General features: G+C 40.4%; 1 protein-coding gene across 1 annotated transcript in view; it reads right to left on the bottom strand.

Moving 5' to 3' along the window:
* ntrk2.L (neurotrophic receptor tyrosine kinase 2 L homeolog) overlaps positions 1 to 14,058 on the bottom strand; it is a gene marked incomplete at its 5' end in the record, with an annotated part of 111,382 nt that extends 97,324 nt beyond the window's left edge. Inside the window, 4 exon segments of the mRNA NM_001086110.1 lie at positions 602 to 673; positions 1,574 to 1,648; positions 12,809 to 13,337; positions 13,919 to 14,058. Coding sequence (NP_001079579.1) covers positions 602 to 673; positions 1,574 to 1,648; positions 12,809 to 13,017 — 356 coding nt within the window.
* Between the last annotated feature and the right edge of the window lie 1,874 nt (positions 14,059 to 15,932).

Below are 15,932 nucleotides of genomic sequence, written 5' to 3'. Positions count from 1 at the left end.
CATACGCTGTGCACTATCGCAAACAAAATTGTTCACTTTGCAAACATTTATTCACATTGTGAACGAATTGCGAAAATTTTTTGAGTTAGCGACCAATATTAGAATCCCCCCTTAGTGCTGAAACGAAATAACTGAATTCCCTTGTACTTGTACTGTATATATCATATTTGCATGACTACTATATATATTCAGATAACAATTTCCAAGTCAGTTGGGCATGCACTAAATGGTGAACAGTGCACAGTTTACTGTATCCATAACAATATCCTTATTTAAAACACAGGCTAACCTGTCATGTCACATGAGAATAAGCTTGGTGTGGCCAGCTTTAGGGAATAAGATCGAGAGATTACATTATACTTTATTAGTGAAACGTTGGGAAGACAGAATGTGGAATTACTATTGGATTTTCCATGTTGATTACATTTTGACATTATGCCATTCTGCAATGTGTAGTTAATTTAGAGTGAGCAATTTAAAAAGACATTCATCATTTAGCAGATTCTAGTTTTATAAAGTGATAATGTAGTATTGCTGTAGACTACTGCTAGATTGAAGAGTAAATTAAAAATAACACCACCCCCCAACCAAATTTACTCACATGTATGTAAGTTTAAGGTTCTTGCGGAATGCTTGCCGTGATACAATCTGTAAACCTGAGTCCACCACAGTTCTGCAAAGGAAATATTCTGTTTACCGGTGTTCACAATGATTGTAATGTCTTTGCATAGTCTTTTTTTTGCCATGTAAATTCTGCATCATAAACGTGATCATAATATCGGTATTTAAAAATCAGAGTTTCTTAACTGCACTGGGGATAGTATGAGAATGAAATGAATATTATTCTTAACATGTTCTAAACAATTATAAATGTGTGGGAGAATTATAATGCACTATAGGTGAAATATACTGAAGCAAATATATACAGTTTTTTTTGTAGGTGCCACTGAATTGCAAATTGTATTTATTCTTCGTTAAACTGTAAACAATGCAGTATGTGTAAGAGTTATGACAAATGTTAGGCAAAATTTTTGTTTTAAGGCATTCTACTTTTGCTAAACTTATACTTTTGTGATGTGCAGATTGGCCTAAAAATATATAATTTAGGGAATAACACACAAATGTCGGGGATGCTAGAAGCTATTGATGAGTTTCATGGGTATATAGAGGCACATGGTCATTTTATACAGGTCATGAAACTCATAGAGTCATGTGCTACAAGGAACACCACTATGCTGATTAAATCACCAAAAGATATATTTAATAGGTCATTTGCGACTTTTGCATATCATAAACGTATATTGCATTTCTTATATACATGGTTGATACAGCAGGAGAGGTAGGAGAATTAGGGCGCAACAAAGAGTAAATGAAAAGATGAATGCAATAGGGACAGACACAAGGTTAAAGGCAGTGATGCAGTGGTGTGGGACTACATGGATAAAAAAAAGATGGATACAATATGAGGTAGAACCCCTTTACACAAAGAGAATGGGAGCATGGGAGACAAAAGCTCAAGGATAACAGCAGCACTAAAAAACACATTATAAAATGTTCAAAATGGTTTACTTACAGATTTCTCAGTCCAGTGTAAATCTTAACATCATCATCATTGATACTTGCCAATGATCGCTGGTTTGCAATATAACTAAAAAGAAACCCAAAAACACTTTGTCAAAAAATGTTAACTTTATAGTGGCTACATGACACTCCCTTTCCCTCTTTCGCTCTCTCTCTCAATATATATATATATATATATATATATATATATATATTATATATATATATATATATATATATATATGTGTGTGTGTGTGTGTGTATGTATATATACATATATAGCCAGCACTTGCGTTACAAATAAAATCAAAGTGCCTTGGTGAAGTCAAAAATAAGTATATAAACCTGTTATCCAGAAATCTCCGAATTACAGAAAGGCCATCTCCCATAGACTCAGTTTAATCCATTTTTTTAAAAATAATTTCCTTTTCCTCTGTAATAATAAACAGTACATTGTACTTGATCCTAATTAAGATACTGTATACAGTACGTAATCCTTATTGGAAGCAACACCAGCCTGTTGGGTTTATTTAATGTTTAAATGATTTTCTAGAAGACTTAAAATATAAAGATCCAAATCACGGAAATACCTGTATATATATTTTATATATGTTAATATAAATATATCTGTTTTGATGTCTCCAGATTTTTTGCTGCTGAATATTTTCATTGCAAAATTGTTCCACTTTTGAATTTCTCCGCGGAAGAGCAAAGAAGGACTAAAGCATCAACAGACAGATACAGCACTGTCTGATGTTCTTTTCCAGGATGTGCATTACAAAGGGGAAAGAATAAGTTGAATGCTGTCAGCCAAAAGAACAACTGCATTTATAGGCAGCTGTCTGTTTCTAACTAGGCTGTTAAAGCAATGCCGCTAAATGTTTCCTGATTTGCATTTTTTTTTCAGCTAGAGAAGCACAGGACAAACAGGCCTCTTAATAAGTAAAATATAAAAACCCATTATTCGGAAAGTTCCAAATTATAGAAAGGCCATCTCCCATGGGGGCAAATTCACTAAGCGCCGAAGCGCCGAACGCTAGCGTTAATTCGCTAGCGTTTGGCATTTTCGTTACTGCGCAAATTCACTAACGAACGCTGGCGTAGTTTCGCTAGGGTTACTTCGCACCCTTACGCCAGGCGAATTTTCGCTAGCGACGTAACTACGCAAATTCACTAACTTGCGCAGTGTACTGAACGCTACCTTTTACGCTAGACTTCCTTCGCCACCTCAGACCTGGCGAAGCGCAATATAGTAGATAGGGATTGTTTCAAAAAAAGTCAACATTTTTTCTAAGTCCCAAAAAACGCTGGCGTGTTTTCTACATGATGGTTGATAGGCTGAAAAAGATCAAAACATTTTTTTCCCCCCTACATTTCCTGACTCGTGGCAACTTACCTAGACAGTGGGCACATGTGTTTTGGGGCAAAATAAAATTTTTAAATGATGATTTGAAGGTTTTCTAGGCATTTGTAGTGCTGATACGTATTCCTCCATTGAAATTTGAATTTGGCGCCGTATGCAAATTAGCCTTCGCTGGCGTAACTTCGCTTTACATCGCGAATCAACGCTAGCGCAACTTCGCAACCTTACACTACCCCTGAGCGCAACTTCGGATTTTAGTGAATTTGCGGAGCGCTGGCGAAACTACGCCTGGGGAAGTGCGGCGAAGTGCGGCGAAGTTGCGCCATAGACTCAAATAATCCAAATATTCCAAATTTTTAAAAATGATTTCCTTTCTCCTAAAATAATAAAACAGTACCTTGTACTTGATCCCAACTAAGATAGAATTTATAATTATTAACGGCAACACCAACCTTAAGGGTTTATTGGGTTTAAATGACTTTCTAGGTATGAAGATTCAAATTACAGAAAGATCAATTATCCGGAAATCCCCAGGTCTTGAGCATTCTGGATAACAGGTCCCATACCTGTACAATTAAACTATTTAATAGATGAGAGAGTTGATTTCCTGTAGAATCTATACAATCAGTATATTATTGACCTTATGAGTATGAGCTGTAGCACTAGGACATACTTGATGACATGGTCAGCTCTCATGGAACTAAAATGGCAACTATGGATATGGGTTGTGCTTACATGATTATTACAAGATATCAACCTGTGACTGTATTGTACTAAAAATGTCCACTTCTTGATGTAAAAGGAGATGCAAAGGACGCTCTGTCTTATCTAGCGATGGGCGAATCTGGCCCATTACGATTCGCCAAAAAATTTGTGAAACAGCAAATAATTTATAAAGTTAATGGGTGTCAAAATCATTTTGACGGGGGACAAATTTTATTCGTGCAACTTTTTTGTCCATATGCATTAAAGTCAATGGGTGTCAAAATAATTTTGGCAATTGACAATTTTTATGTGCACGACTTTTTTAGTAACATCAAATTTTTTTTGGCTGCAAATTTTTGTAGCAGTTTCGTGAAAATTTTGCTGGTGGCAAATTGTGGAAATTTGCAGCAAATCCATGCCTGGCAAATAAATTCATCCCATCACTAGGCTTGAGAGATAAATTGGATAATTTGGAGTCTATTTAAAATAGGACTTCTAGCATAATGTAAACATAATCGCACACTGGTAGATATTATTAAACAATCTAGTTGCAGTAAACAGGACCAGATTTCAAGATGTCTGTGCCCTAGGCCCCCCACTAGTCACAAATGACCACCCCACCGATTGCACCTGACCCCCGCGCTCTCACCACCCCAACCTTCCCCCACTGCTCTCAGTCCTTGAACCAATCTGCTTCCCCTGCCAGCTCTGCTTCTTTGAGATCTCTTGATGTTGCCAGAGTGAGGCATGTAGTGCCCCAATTTCTGCCGCCCCCCAATTTTTACCGCCATAGGCCTGTGCCTTTATGGCCTGTCCACAAATCCAGGCCTGGCAGTGAATGTTGACCCAAAATGATGTCAATTGCAGTCAAAATCTGAGTAATTAAGTTCTGATCAGATTACACATGCAGCAACCAGGCCTTCAGGACCACTAATCATCTGACCATGCAATACTCCCCAATGGCTCATGGTTTTAATTGACCACAGTTGACTGAAACTGAACATAACAAAGAATATGAGTATATGGGAACAGAGAGTCCTAAACTATGGGGATTGCTTTACTTGGGGATTCAAAGTAATAGATGTAGGTCTTAGCATAGAGCAATTAGAAGAAACAACACAAGTGCATAATTTTGAGCATTAGTAAGGAAACATGGGACTTATATGTAACCATATTTTAGAATTCTCCAGAAAATCAAAGGATCGATTACCCTTTATAAGCTGTCATCTATGTTACTATGTTAAGTGCATTTTCCTGTGCTCGTGATCTAATCTGATGAAGCATGGGCAGAAAAGCTCTGATGGTCTTTCATTCAAGTGGCTAATGTGGGTTTGTACAAACATCACAAGATTTACGGTCACTTCAAGCCTCAGCTAGGGAAAAGAAACCAAAATATTTACAGTCCCTGGTGTACGGGTTCATGTGTACCTCCTGAAATGAGAGGATTTTATATGAGCTCTCAAGTAAGTAACTTCTCTTTAAAGAGTTGTAAAGTGTAGAAACATACTTCATGTATTATAGAGAACATGTATCAGCTGTAATAACAAAGGGGCCTCCCAATGGATACCTAAGCTTTATGAGTCTTTGTATGTCAAGATAGGCAGCAATATTTGGTAACGTGATATTGAGTCCACCAATCAAGCCATAGAAAAAAAGCCTTCTGTCTTTTTTGCAATATTGTTCTAAATGTTAGAAGAATGGCATGCTGGATAAGTACAGAAAAGTATTATGAATGTGCTATTTGCTACAGTAGAGCATAGGGTTTGCCTTTTAGCTCTGCATCTCAAGCCAATGCAAGCAGCTTGCTTACTCCGCCATGCCTCTATCATTTGACCGTAGCGCTCCTGCACATTATATGCATCAGCTTGAAATCTCCTTTGTTCTTATAACTCCCTATGCCTTCCAGACTAGGTAAAAAAAGACAAGAGGGAACATCAATCAATGTACTAAGGAGAGAGATATGCAGACATGGCAGTAATGGTGGCCCCAGTAATGGTGGCCAAATATATAAATAGATTACCGTTAGAAGGTCTCCACTGAGCATGCATACATTTATTAGGAAGGCATCTATCCATTGGCTCACTCTGATTTTAATGCACTTTGGAATAAATGACTGTTATTACTCTTGTTAAAAGAGATTGTTTAGTAACTTAACACTGAAAAGGGACTTATAATGGATTTAAATATCATGTTCTTCGAGGCCACATCAATAGAAAAATTATTGAATTGTAATATAAACTCTGAGATACTGTTTTCAATATGCCAACAATATGTCACAGATGGGCAGCAGATCAGTTGTTTTACTTGTAGGAGAATTGGAATAACTTAATCAAAATGATACCTTACCCACACAGATTTCAAAGATAATTAATATAACCATTTGCCGAAGTGCCAAAATTATCTACAAGATTTAAGGCAGATTATGCAGCTGAACTAAATGTGGAAAATAACATGCTCATAAAAATAAATAATGCTAAAAGTAACTGATAAGCGTGGGTAAATAACACCAGTTATCAACACAAATTTGTTGTATCACATAACCAATTCAGTGGTCTTAATTTTGTTGCAAGAAAATGTGCAGCATTTATAAGCAATGAGTTATAGGCATTCTGTACAAACTTAAAAACAGTATACCTAGAAACACTGTATTTTATATACTGAATTTATTGTAGCACTAGCAGACAAGATGTTCAGCAGTCCAATAACTAATAAGTAAATATCTATGCCTTCAAAGCTGTCCTCAGCAGATCTCCATCTTTAGGGAGTGTCAGAAAATCAGAAATATACTGTAAACTCTAGGTTATGTATGACATATAATCTGATGCTACAGGGCTGTGTATTAATCTATTTGGAAACAAAATGCACAGTGTTTGATGCTGTCATATGATCAGAATCAAATATATGTATGGTATCCATTATCTGGAAACCCATTATCCAGACAGTTTTGAATTTCGAGAAGGCCACCTCCCATAGGCTCGATTTTAATCAAATAACTCAAATTATTTCCTTTTTCTCTGTTATAATAAAACAGTACCAGCTAAGATATAATTAATCCTTATTGGGTGAACAATCAGATTTAATTAATGACTAAATATTTTTTAGCAGACTTAAGGGTATGGAAATCCAGGTCTTGAACATTCTGGATAACAGGTCCCATACCTGTACTAATTAGCTTTTTTGTATATATACAGTATACTGTGAGTGAGACCCTAAGCTCAGGTAACTGGTAGCAGCACAGAGCATGTGTTGTGAATCAGTAGAAAAGAAGATGGGGAGCTACTGGAGGCATCTTTAGAGGCACAGATCTTCACTTCAAAAGGGCTATAGTTGCCTTGAAACATAAGCTGTAATATGACTAGACATATTTTCCGTTGACCTATAGCTCCTCTTTAAAGGGGCATATATCCGTATGCCCCAAAATATAGCACTGATCTCATGAAGAAATCTAGACACTAATATAATAAAGGTGTTAGACATGCTTTATGGTGTAATAAATGTTTCCCATGGCACAATTTGTATATAAATAGTGTGATAGAATTTTATGCTAGCAGATAAAATGAGTTCCTATACACATACACATACACACATGCTAACCAACGAACTCCCTTTCCAAATCACCATCTTTTCATTTGTCTTTTGTTGTTCCAATGGAGCCTGGTAATCTTTTCTTTATAGAAACTCTTTACCATTCTGCTTTCCACAGTTGTAATGTAAGGCTATACAAACAAATCACAAAATTCAGGACCTAGTTTGGGGAAATTAATGTAACCCAATAAATGTATCACAAAAAACCAAATGGAGAACATTAAGGGGCTGATTCACTAAGGGTCGAATATCGAGGGTTAATTAACCCTCGATATTCGACTAGGAATTAAAATCGTAGGATTATTCCTTCAATCGAACGATTAAATCCTTGGAATCGAACGATTCGAAGGATTTTAATCCAACGATCGAAGGAATATCCTTCGATCAAAAAAACTTAGGAAAGCCTATGGGGACCTTCCCCATAGGCTAACATTGACTTCGGTAGCTTTTAGCTGCTGAAGTAGGGGGTCGAAGTTTTTTTTAAAGAGACAGTACTTCAACTATCGAATGGTCGAATAGTCGAACGATTTTTAGTTCGAAATGTTCGATTCGAAGTCGTAGTCGTAGTCGAAGGTCGAAGTAGCCCATTCGATGGTCGAAGTAGCCCAAAAAATACTTCGAAATTCGACGTTTTTTTACTTCGAATCCTTCACTCGAATTTAGTGAATCGGCCCCTAAGTTATATGAATATAGAGGTGTTTATGTGGCCCAAAGCATTAATAGCAACAGGGGAAAAACACAGGTATGTAGGACATGTATGGTATCCGTTATCCCGAAACCCGTTATCCAGAAATATCCGAAAGGCCATTTCCCATAGACCTCGTTTTTTATCAAATAATTCTGATTTTTACATTTGATTTTCTTTTTTTATACAATAATAAAACAGTGCTTTGTACTTGATCCCAACTAAGATATAATTAATTCTTATTAGAGGCAAAACAATTCTAATGGGGTTTATTTTAGGTTTAAATTCATTTTTTAGTATGAAGATCCAAATTTCAGAAAGATACCTTATTTGGAAAACTCCAAGTCTGAATAATAGGTCCCATACCTGTATTATTTTGCTTAGTTCTTAGACTGGGGGGAGCCTAAATACTTCCAGCAGCAGAAATTCTTGTTAAAATAGATACAATACGATGATTGTAAGTTACAGGTCCTAAACCTAACAGACACATTGCAATACATTGTACTGTTGGTAGAATTGAATAGATAAGGGCCAAGTGGAAATGTTGAGATAAAACCAGTCATACAGCATGCGTGTGTGTGTGTACATGTGCGTGAACAGGTGTGTAGTTTTTATTTTCGATATCTAATTGTCTTTGCTGAACATTTCTCTCTCCATGTTGCTGCATGGATGTGGTAGTCCAGTGGTGTAACTACCAGGGGAGCAGGGGGTGCAACTGGGCCAGGTCCCGCACCCCCGCAGGGCCCCCCCGGCAGATCACGCACGCTGCAGCTGGCTGCAGTCGGCTGCAGCCGCAAAGTAAATGTGCACTAATAAGGATGGGGGGGGGCGGCTGCACGGCCCGCACCAGGGCCCGTCCCCACCTAGTTCCGTTACTGTGGTAGTCTAGAGCTGGTCATACACATACCAATAATATCAGATGAAATGATTGATTTGAGAATCAGGTAGTATTAAAAACGTATCTGCTAATGCAGCATGTTGCCTATATCATTGATGTCGGACAGGGTTTACAACTTTTCTGGAAAAAAGTACCACTGTTCCTATATCATTTTATCTTTCTTCCCTAAAATAACATTAGCACCAAGCATTATTTTTATCAGCCAGGCTGATACAATACCAGGCAGACAGCAATCCTACTGACAAAGAAACAGCAAATGAGGTGCAGTTCCCCTTCACTTTCTGTTCTTTGGATTGTTTATGTTCTTTAAACCAAAAAATAGCACAATAAGAAGACAGCCACCTTGTACTATCTCCATCCATTTAGCCCATGGGCAATATGTTCATGCATTCGACCCGTGGGCCAACAAGGCGTACAATTGGCCTGCATATGGCCACTTTAACATATCCTTATGGATTAAGGAGGAACATTAGAAACTACAGACAATAATTGCTAAACATCAGCAATTTAATATTACAAAGCCTACATATGAATATCAGAATTGCACTACTTTGCAAATATGCTCTGGTCCCACAATCATTAATACAAAATACAGTTCATGTAGTCCTGGTATAATATTTACTGCAAGCTATGGTGCATTCATATGTTCATCCTGTAGCTCACTTCTTTAACACATAGGTACACTAGATAAGAAGAGACACACCTACAAGCCTTTATTTATTGACAAACAGACATCAGAGCATGTATTACTCTAGCATACATCTATAAGGGTGTCTGACACTAAGGTGGCAAAGAACAAAGCTGCACATTATACCCACCTAGACAACAACATTTTAAGGCTCTGCTGTATGAACATTTTAGGATGTACCAGCCACCTGTCAATCTGGTAATATTGTTATAACATGTATTTGATATCTGGTAGGCTGTAGCCACAAAGGTTGTTTTTAACGTGGAAGGAGAAATGTACAATGTGAGCCAAGTACCTGTGCCAGGTAGATTAGAGGCAGACATGCAACACCTGCTTTCTCTTCCACAGATCCTATACCTGATTTACACCAAGTTACCCTTTTCAGCAAGAAAAGCCTTATTTTGCTTTATTAAGTGCTGGAAATGGTATTATCCCTATATCCTCCATTGTCTGTGGGAAAACAATTCTCTGCCTCAAGACCAGCTCAAGCAACCATTTTGGACAGGGCCCCAGAACTGCAAATTGGCCTTTTGTGACAAATGAAAAGGGTAGCACAGCCTTGTAATACTTTTACTTTTCCATGACAAATATATGGCAACAATATAAGCACATAGCAATCCCTATAAACCCCTAAGACTGAAGTTTTTGGACTTCTTGAGTACAGGGCCCCATTTTATCTTAAAACATTTTGTGAGAGCCCCATCCCCCAACCTGCTGGCCTAATAACATCAATACAGATATATATAAAAACACTGTCCTAATAATAATATTGTTATATGTGTACTGATCAATTGTTCCAAATTGCACTCTAACCAGCTGCACCTAAATAGCCTATATCCCTCCAGCCAGCACCAACAGTTTTGAAACCCCTGCACTAGATTATAAACCGTTTATTAAGATGATTTGGTTAATGCTATAATATAGGTGTCTAGCATGAACAGCTAACGCATCCTAATCATGACTGCTGGTGCCTAATCTGCTTATCACACTGGATGCATTTTGGTCTAAAAATGCACATGAGCACTTTGTAGACTGAAATTCAACATATTGACAAGAGGAAATCATTGTATTCAATGGCATTAGGCTCCATTGGTGGTACTGGTGTTTTCTCCAACACTGTTGTTGAACAACAACTGGAGAGCTACTGGCTGCACAACCATGAACCATGCAAACCAATGCTGTCCAACTGGAGGCCCGTGGGTAGGAGATGGACCTTACAAATGATTTTTACGGCTCTACGTACACTCAAAAGCTCCATAGACATCACTGACATAATCATTTTTATTAATCCATCCATCCAAACTGCTACTACATGTAATAAGTTGGAGAGCACTAGGTTAAAGTAAGCTCCAGCAGGGTCACCATTAACTGAATCCAGTGCTTTCTGAGACCTCAACTTCCTTTCTATGCTTTTATTAATAATGGGATTGGCTATCTAATCCAGCAGGTTCTAACAGGCCACTATAGTGAAACTGCTGCTTTTTAAATACACACACAGATGTAAACATATATCTGTGTTTGTTTTATGCACTTTTTCTTTCCAGCTTTGACTTTGTTTCCTTCTCACTGTCACTCTAATCCAAAAGAATTCAGCATTCAGTCAAAAACATTAATACTATTGCCGTTATTTAGGGCAATGACACATTTGGAGAAATTGCTACCGGGCAACAGATCTCCCCAAAAATGCCTTGCCATTCAATAACCTGCTCTCACCTGATCTCCCGCTATTAAGCTGAATTGCCATGAGCAATGTTTTTGCGCCAATTATATTATTAGCGAAGGGCAAGGCATTTTTGGGGGACATATGATGCCCCCGGCAGCAATTTTTTAACACAGGCAACAAATCTTCCCGTGTGTCATTTCCCATCACGGATTGGAAGGTGGGATAGAGAAGAATCACCAGGAATTGGTCTATCAATGGGATGTTTGCTGGCTATAATAAGATAACTGCAGATGGATGTGTCTCGGAGATAAGAGCATTCCCTCCTACCTAGGGTTCTGTCAGCACTATGATATGTAGATCCCAGGACTGGTATGAGTGGTATGAAGGTACCAGGACTGGACTGGAATTCAAAGTGGACCCAGGCATTCCTAGTACACAGAGGCCCAAACAGCCCCCACCAGCCCGCTTAAGTCACTTTCTATGGTATCTTACAGCAGCCACTCTGGCATTTGCCAGAACCCACAGATTGCCAGTCCACGCCTGGACGGTAATGCTGATCTGGCTAATCATGGTGAAACAAATGATACTTTTGTTGACCAATAACCGGAGGTGTAAGCAGGCCTGGACTGGCAATCTGTGGGTTCTGGCAAATGCCAGAGGGGCTGCAATAAGGTGCCATAGAAAGTCAGTATTTAGTGGGCTGGTGGGGGCTGATTGGGCCTCTGTGTGGGCTGATTGGGCCTCTGTGTACCTGAAATGCCAGGGCCTATTTTAATTCTCAGTCCAGACCTGGGTGTAAGCAAATGCAAATATTCATGGACCTATAATGTCAATGGCAAAGAAGTGATGCTGAAGGAGGGCTTATGCATCACTATGCACCATTCTTTCTGGCTCCTCACCCTTACTTCTGTAGTTATTCCATTTGTTTGCTCTCTAAGTCCTACCCCTCCATAGCCATGTTCCAATATTGTGCACTGATGGGATCTAACAAAACAGAAGCAGGCTGTCTGCAAGTTTAGGTCTATAGTTCTAAACTATACAACTATATCTGTGCTTTTAAACCAACTGGTTTCCGGATGCATAGTTGGCCACATGGACATAACAGGAGTCATTTGCATGCCTTTTCCCATGATTCCTCGAGTGAGATTCCGTGTATGTGTAGCATAGGGCAAGTGACTACCTTCTGCTATAAGAAAGCCTTTACTGTATATGCACTAACACACCACTGCTTTGTGCCTCACTGTAGTGCAACCTGATCCCTGCCTGGAGAACCGTACTGTCGGCCAATTAAGATTTATTATCTAAATGCTCTTAAACCCATATCAGTGAGAAGTCAAGGCAAATTAAATCAAAGCAAGGCTTTTAGTCTTCAAGCTCACACCTCCACTCTCTCTCTCTGTGCATCTCAGTGCATCTAAGCTGCTGGCTGCTCTCTCTGCTCTCTTATCATTTGGAGAGCTGCAGTTAGAATTGGCCTATAATAGCATATTATGGGAACATTTGATTGGGAAGGATCAGAGCCATAGACCATTTCTATAGATATATCTCAGCCTCTGTGGCAGTTGCTAGATTGGTGTCCCTTCTCCACACTAGTAATCAGCACCCAGCAGAGGTGACAGCTAGAAACAAAGCGGTGCAAATCTGGTGCAGTCGCTACTTACATGTCAGTGATGTTCTCTGCCAGTGAGCTGTCCTCCAGCACCGGGAAAGCCGCAATCCCCTTGTCCATTAAAGTGCACCAAATCCTGGTGGAGTTACAGCTGCAGTACTGGGGGCAAGCCAGGCCCCTCCAAAACAAGGCAAGTAGGATCCATAGAGCGCCATACACCTCAACTAAATCAGGTCCGTGGGAACCTTTCCAGAGGCGCATTATGGCTGTCAGGTCCACTGGATCCCCCTAGAATGGAGAGGGGATCCTCCTAAACACCAGGCGTTTGATCCAGAAAAGCACTAGGTCCGGGGTTGGGGGAATCAGTGGAAATCAATGACGAAGCGTCGGTACAGTCATAATCCAAATGCGCTAAGTGATGCACATCATAGGTCAGCTCCGGCGAGCAAGCGCAAGGTAGAGACAGGGATCATTCACTGGAAGCGGCTCACCTCTCGCTCCTCTTAGTATCAGTGCAGGTTTATTGATGATGGGATGTCAGGAGGTCCGGCACAAAAAAGGATGCTGATTCCCAATCCCAGCTGTTAGGGGAGAAACAAAACACACGGTAATAAAAATCGGTGTCATTTACAGCCCAAGCAGCAACTCATCCCTGGGGCAGACCCAGAAGCTGTCGATCGGAGCTAACCCAATGCACCGCGCATCCATATTCATCAGGTAGAAAATATCCCACTGACTCATCGTTTCACGTGTAGCCTTATTATTCACATCAGAGCTCTGCTGCAATATTCCTGCACTCGCCACATTTCCCAACAACTTAGCGGCATCACTTGCTAAATGAAACACCAGGGCTGGGGGGATGGGGGAAATAATGATGATGATGGAATGGATTGGGGGTGTTGGGTAGCCTAGGGGTGACTCATGGGGGATGAGTTTGCTATAGAAAAGGGAAATAATTTGCCCCTAATAAAACTGGAATGAATAAAAGAAAATGTAGCTGACAATCGCTCAGCCTCCAACGCAGCGATTCTCTTGGGCATCACTCAACCCACAATTAATGAAAATGCGTCTATAAACGGGCACGGATCTCTGCGACAGCACCGGCCACGAGAGGGCAGCTGAGCTGTGAGTGATCCGAGCACATCGCTATGGCTGCTCCTACCTGGGACGGCTGCAGGGATTTCAGCTTCAGAGACAAACCCAGATGGAGAGATGCTTCTGCACTGACCGCCGGAGGGATTCAGTCTTCGATATTGGATTTTTTACACACTGTCTCCTGTGCTAATAATAAGTGCAGGCTTCTCCCTCCCATCGCCATGCCAATAGCTGGCCAAGGAGCGGTGACGCGAGCAGTGACGCAGGGCAGGGGCAGAAACTCCGAGCTTATTCTCCTACAGCCCAAAGGAGCAGGACACATGAGGGAGACAGGGGGGCGCTGAGCAGTGGGTGGGTGCTTGATGCCGGTGTAGATGCTGCTGCCCTATTGCACATGCACACTAACACACACACACTAACACACACACATACACTGAGCATCCCTTGCAGGTTGCAGCTGCAGTAGCTACACAAGGGCTTTGGTGGACACAACTGCACCGACACTGGACAGTGAAGGGAAACGTGACTGGAATGGCAACTTGGCTCCGGCTTATTCCCACACACTAGTGACTATCGGAATACCCGGTAATGGATCAGATGTTGTAGTGCCTCAGCCTGAGATCTGACTGCTTCTAGCAATGTAATCGCAGTCGCACGCAGTTCACAGACACTTTCCCAAGGAGGGAGGAGGTGTGCAAGGAAGCATCCTTTTTTGTGGCTGGTTTCTTTACACATCCAGCCAGTCAATGGGAGCCTAGTAAGGGCTTCTGGGTGTTGTAGTCCCATGTAAATTGTACATGATTATGATCAGGGGTGTTTGGTGTGGTGTGCTTCCTCCCTATGGGAATTCTTGCCCTAATTCATATACAATTGCAGTCAATATTGGTAAAACAGGTCAACCTCTAGACATTTTGGGGGCCTGAAAAATAATTTGCTGTGGGGCCCAGTAATATCTAGTTACACCACTGATTATGATCCTATAGCAGATCTGGCAATTAACGAGTAATAGGTGTAGTTAAGCAGCCCCACGCGTAGTAACAACAAATCAGGGGCTGCTGTACAGTGATTTGGCTCTGTACGCCCGCTGCTATTTACTCACACTGGATATTCCCACACACATATACCAGCTATGCAACCCTCCTAGTTGTGCTAGTGCCTGGCTGACAGTCAGTGGAGCAGCAGCTGGGTCTGCCTGGTGCCATATCAGCTGAAGCACACATGCATACTAAGTCATGTATGAATGGGGAATTGGCTTTTCATTTGTGGTTTCGGAGGTTTTTTTTTCCGCAGTAATTTTAAAGAAGCTTAGAAAATCGACTGCATTGACAGCCTGCGATGATCACATTCCTGTAGAGAGCTCTTCTGCCCCCACGTGGGGAAAACTTCTACTGCAGCAACCTGCGTGAAACTAGACAAAAAATGCTTGTAATAAAAAGTGGTATCGATCACGTATTGGTAATTTTATTATAACTGAGACAGTGAGAGTGGGTCCTTTCCCAAGCCCCTTATTCCTGTCCTTTGTTTCCATCTTGTGTTCTAAATTGACACCAGTCCAGGGAAGCCAAAACACAAAGTAACTGCTTCAAACCCCCCCACACGCACCCTATGTTAAAACATCCCCTATTTTCTTACATAAAGGAAAAATATTCCCTTGTATAATAAGGCTTTAAGGTTTTAGAGAATAAAAAAGTATTAGTTGCCGTAATGAAACTTATTATGCCGTTCCATACTCATGCAGTGTGTTTTCTTCTTTAACTCAGAATGAAATATCATCTTCATAATTTCATATTCTATACTTAGTATACTATCTCTTTAAATATACACTCAACTTTGTATTTGTTTTCCATGTTAGCCTCTGCCTGCCACATTGTGTGGTCATCAAGGCCAGATTTATAGGATGCCCCAGGTCTGGATTGGGATTAAACATAGGCCCTGGCATTTCAACTACACAGAGGCCCAAACAGCTCTACCAGTCCACCAAATAGTGACTGTCTATGGCATCTAACAGCAGTATCTCTGGCATTTGCCAGAACCCACAGATTGTCAGTCCAGGCCTGGGATGCCGCTAGGCCAGGACCACT

The sequence above is a fragment of the Xenopus laevis genome, chromosome 1L (assembly GCF_017654675.1).
Source record: "Xenopus laevis strain J_2021 chromosome 1L, Xenopus_laevis_v10.1, whole genome shotgun sequence".
NCBI classification, from domain to species: domain Eukaryota; kingdom Metazoa; phylum Chordata; class Amphibia; order Anura; family Pipidae; genus Xenopus; species Xenopus laevis.
This window is presented reverse-complemented; position numbering and strand designations above follow the sequence as displayed.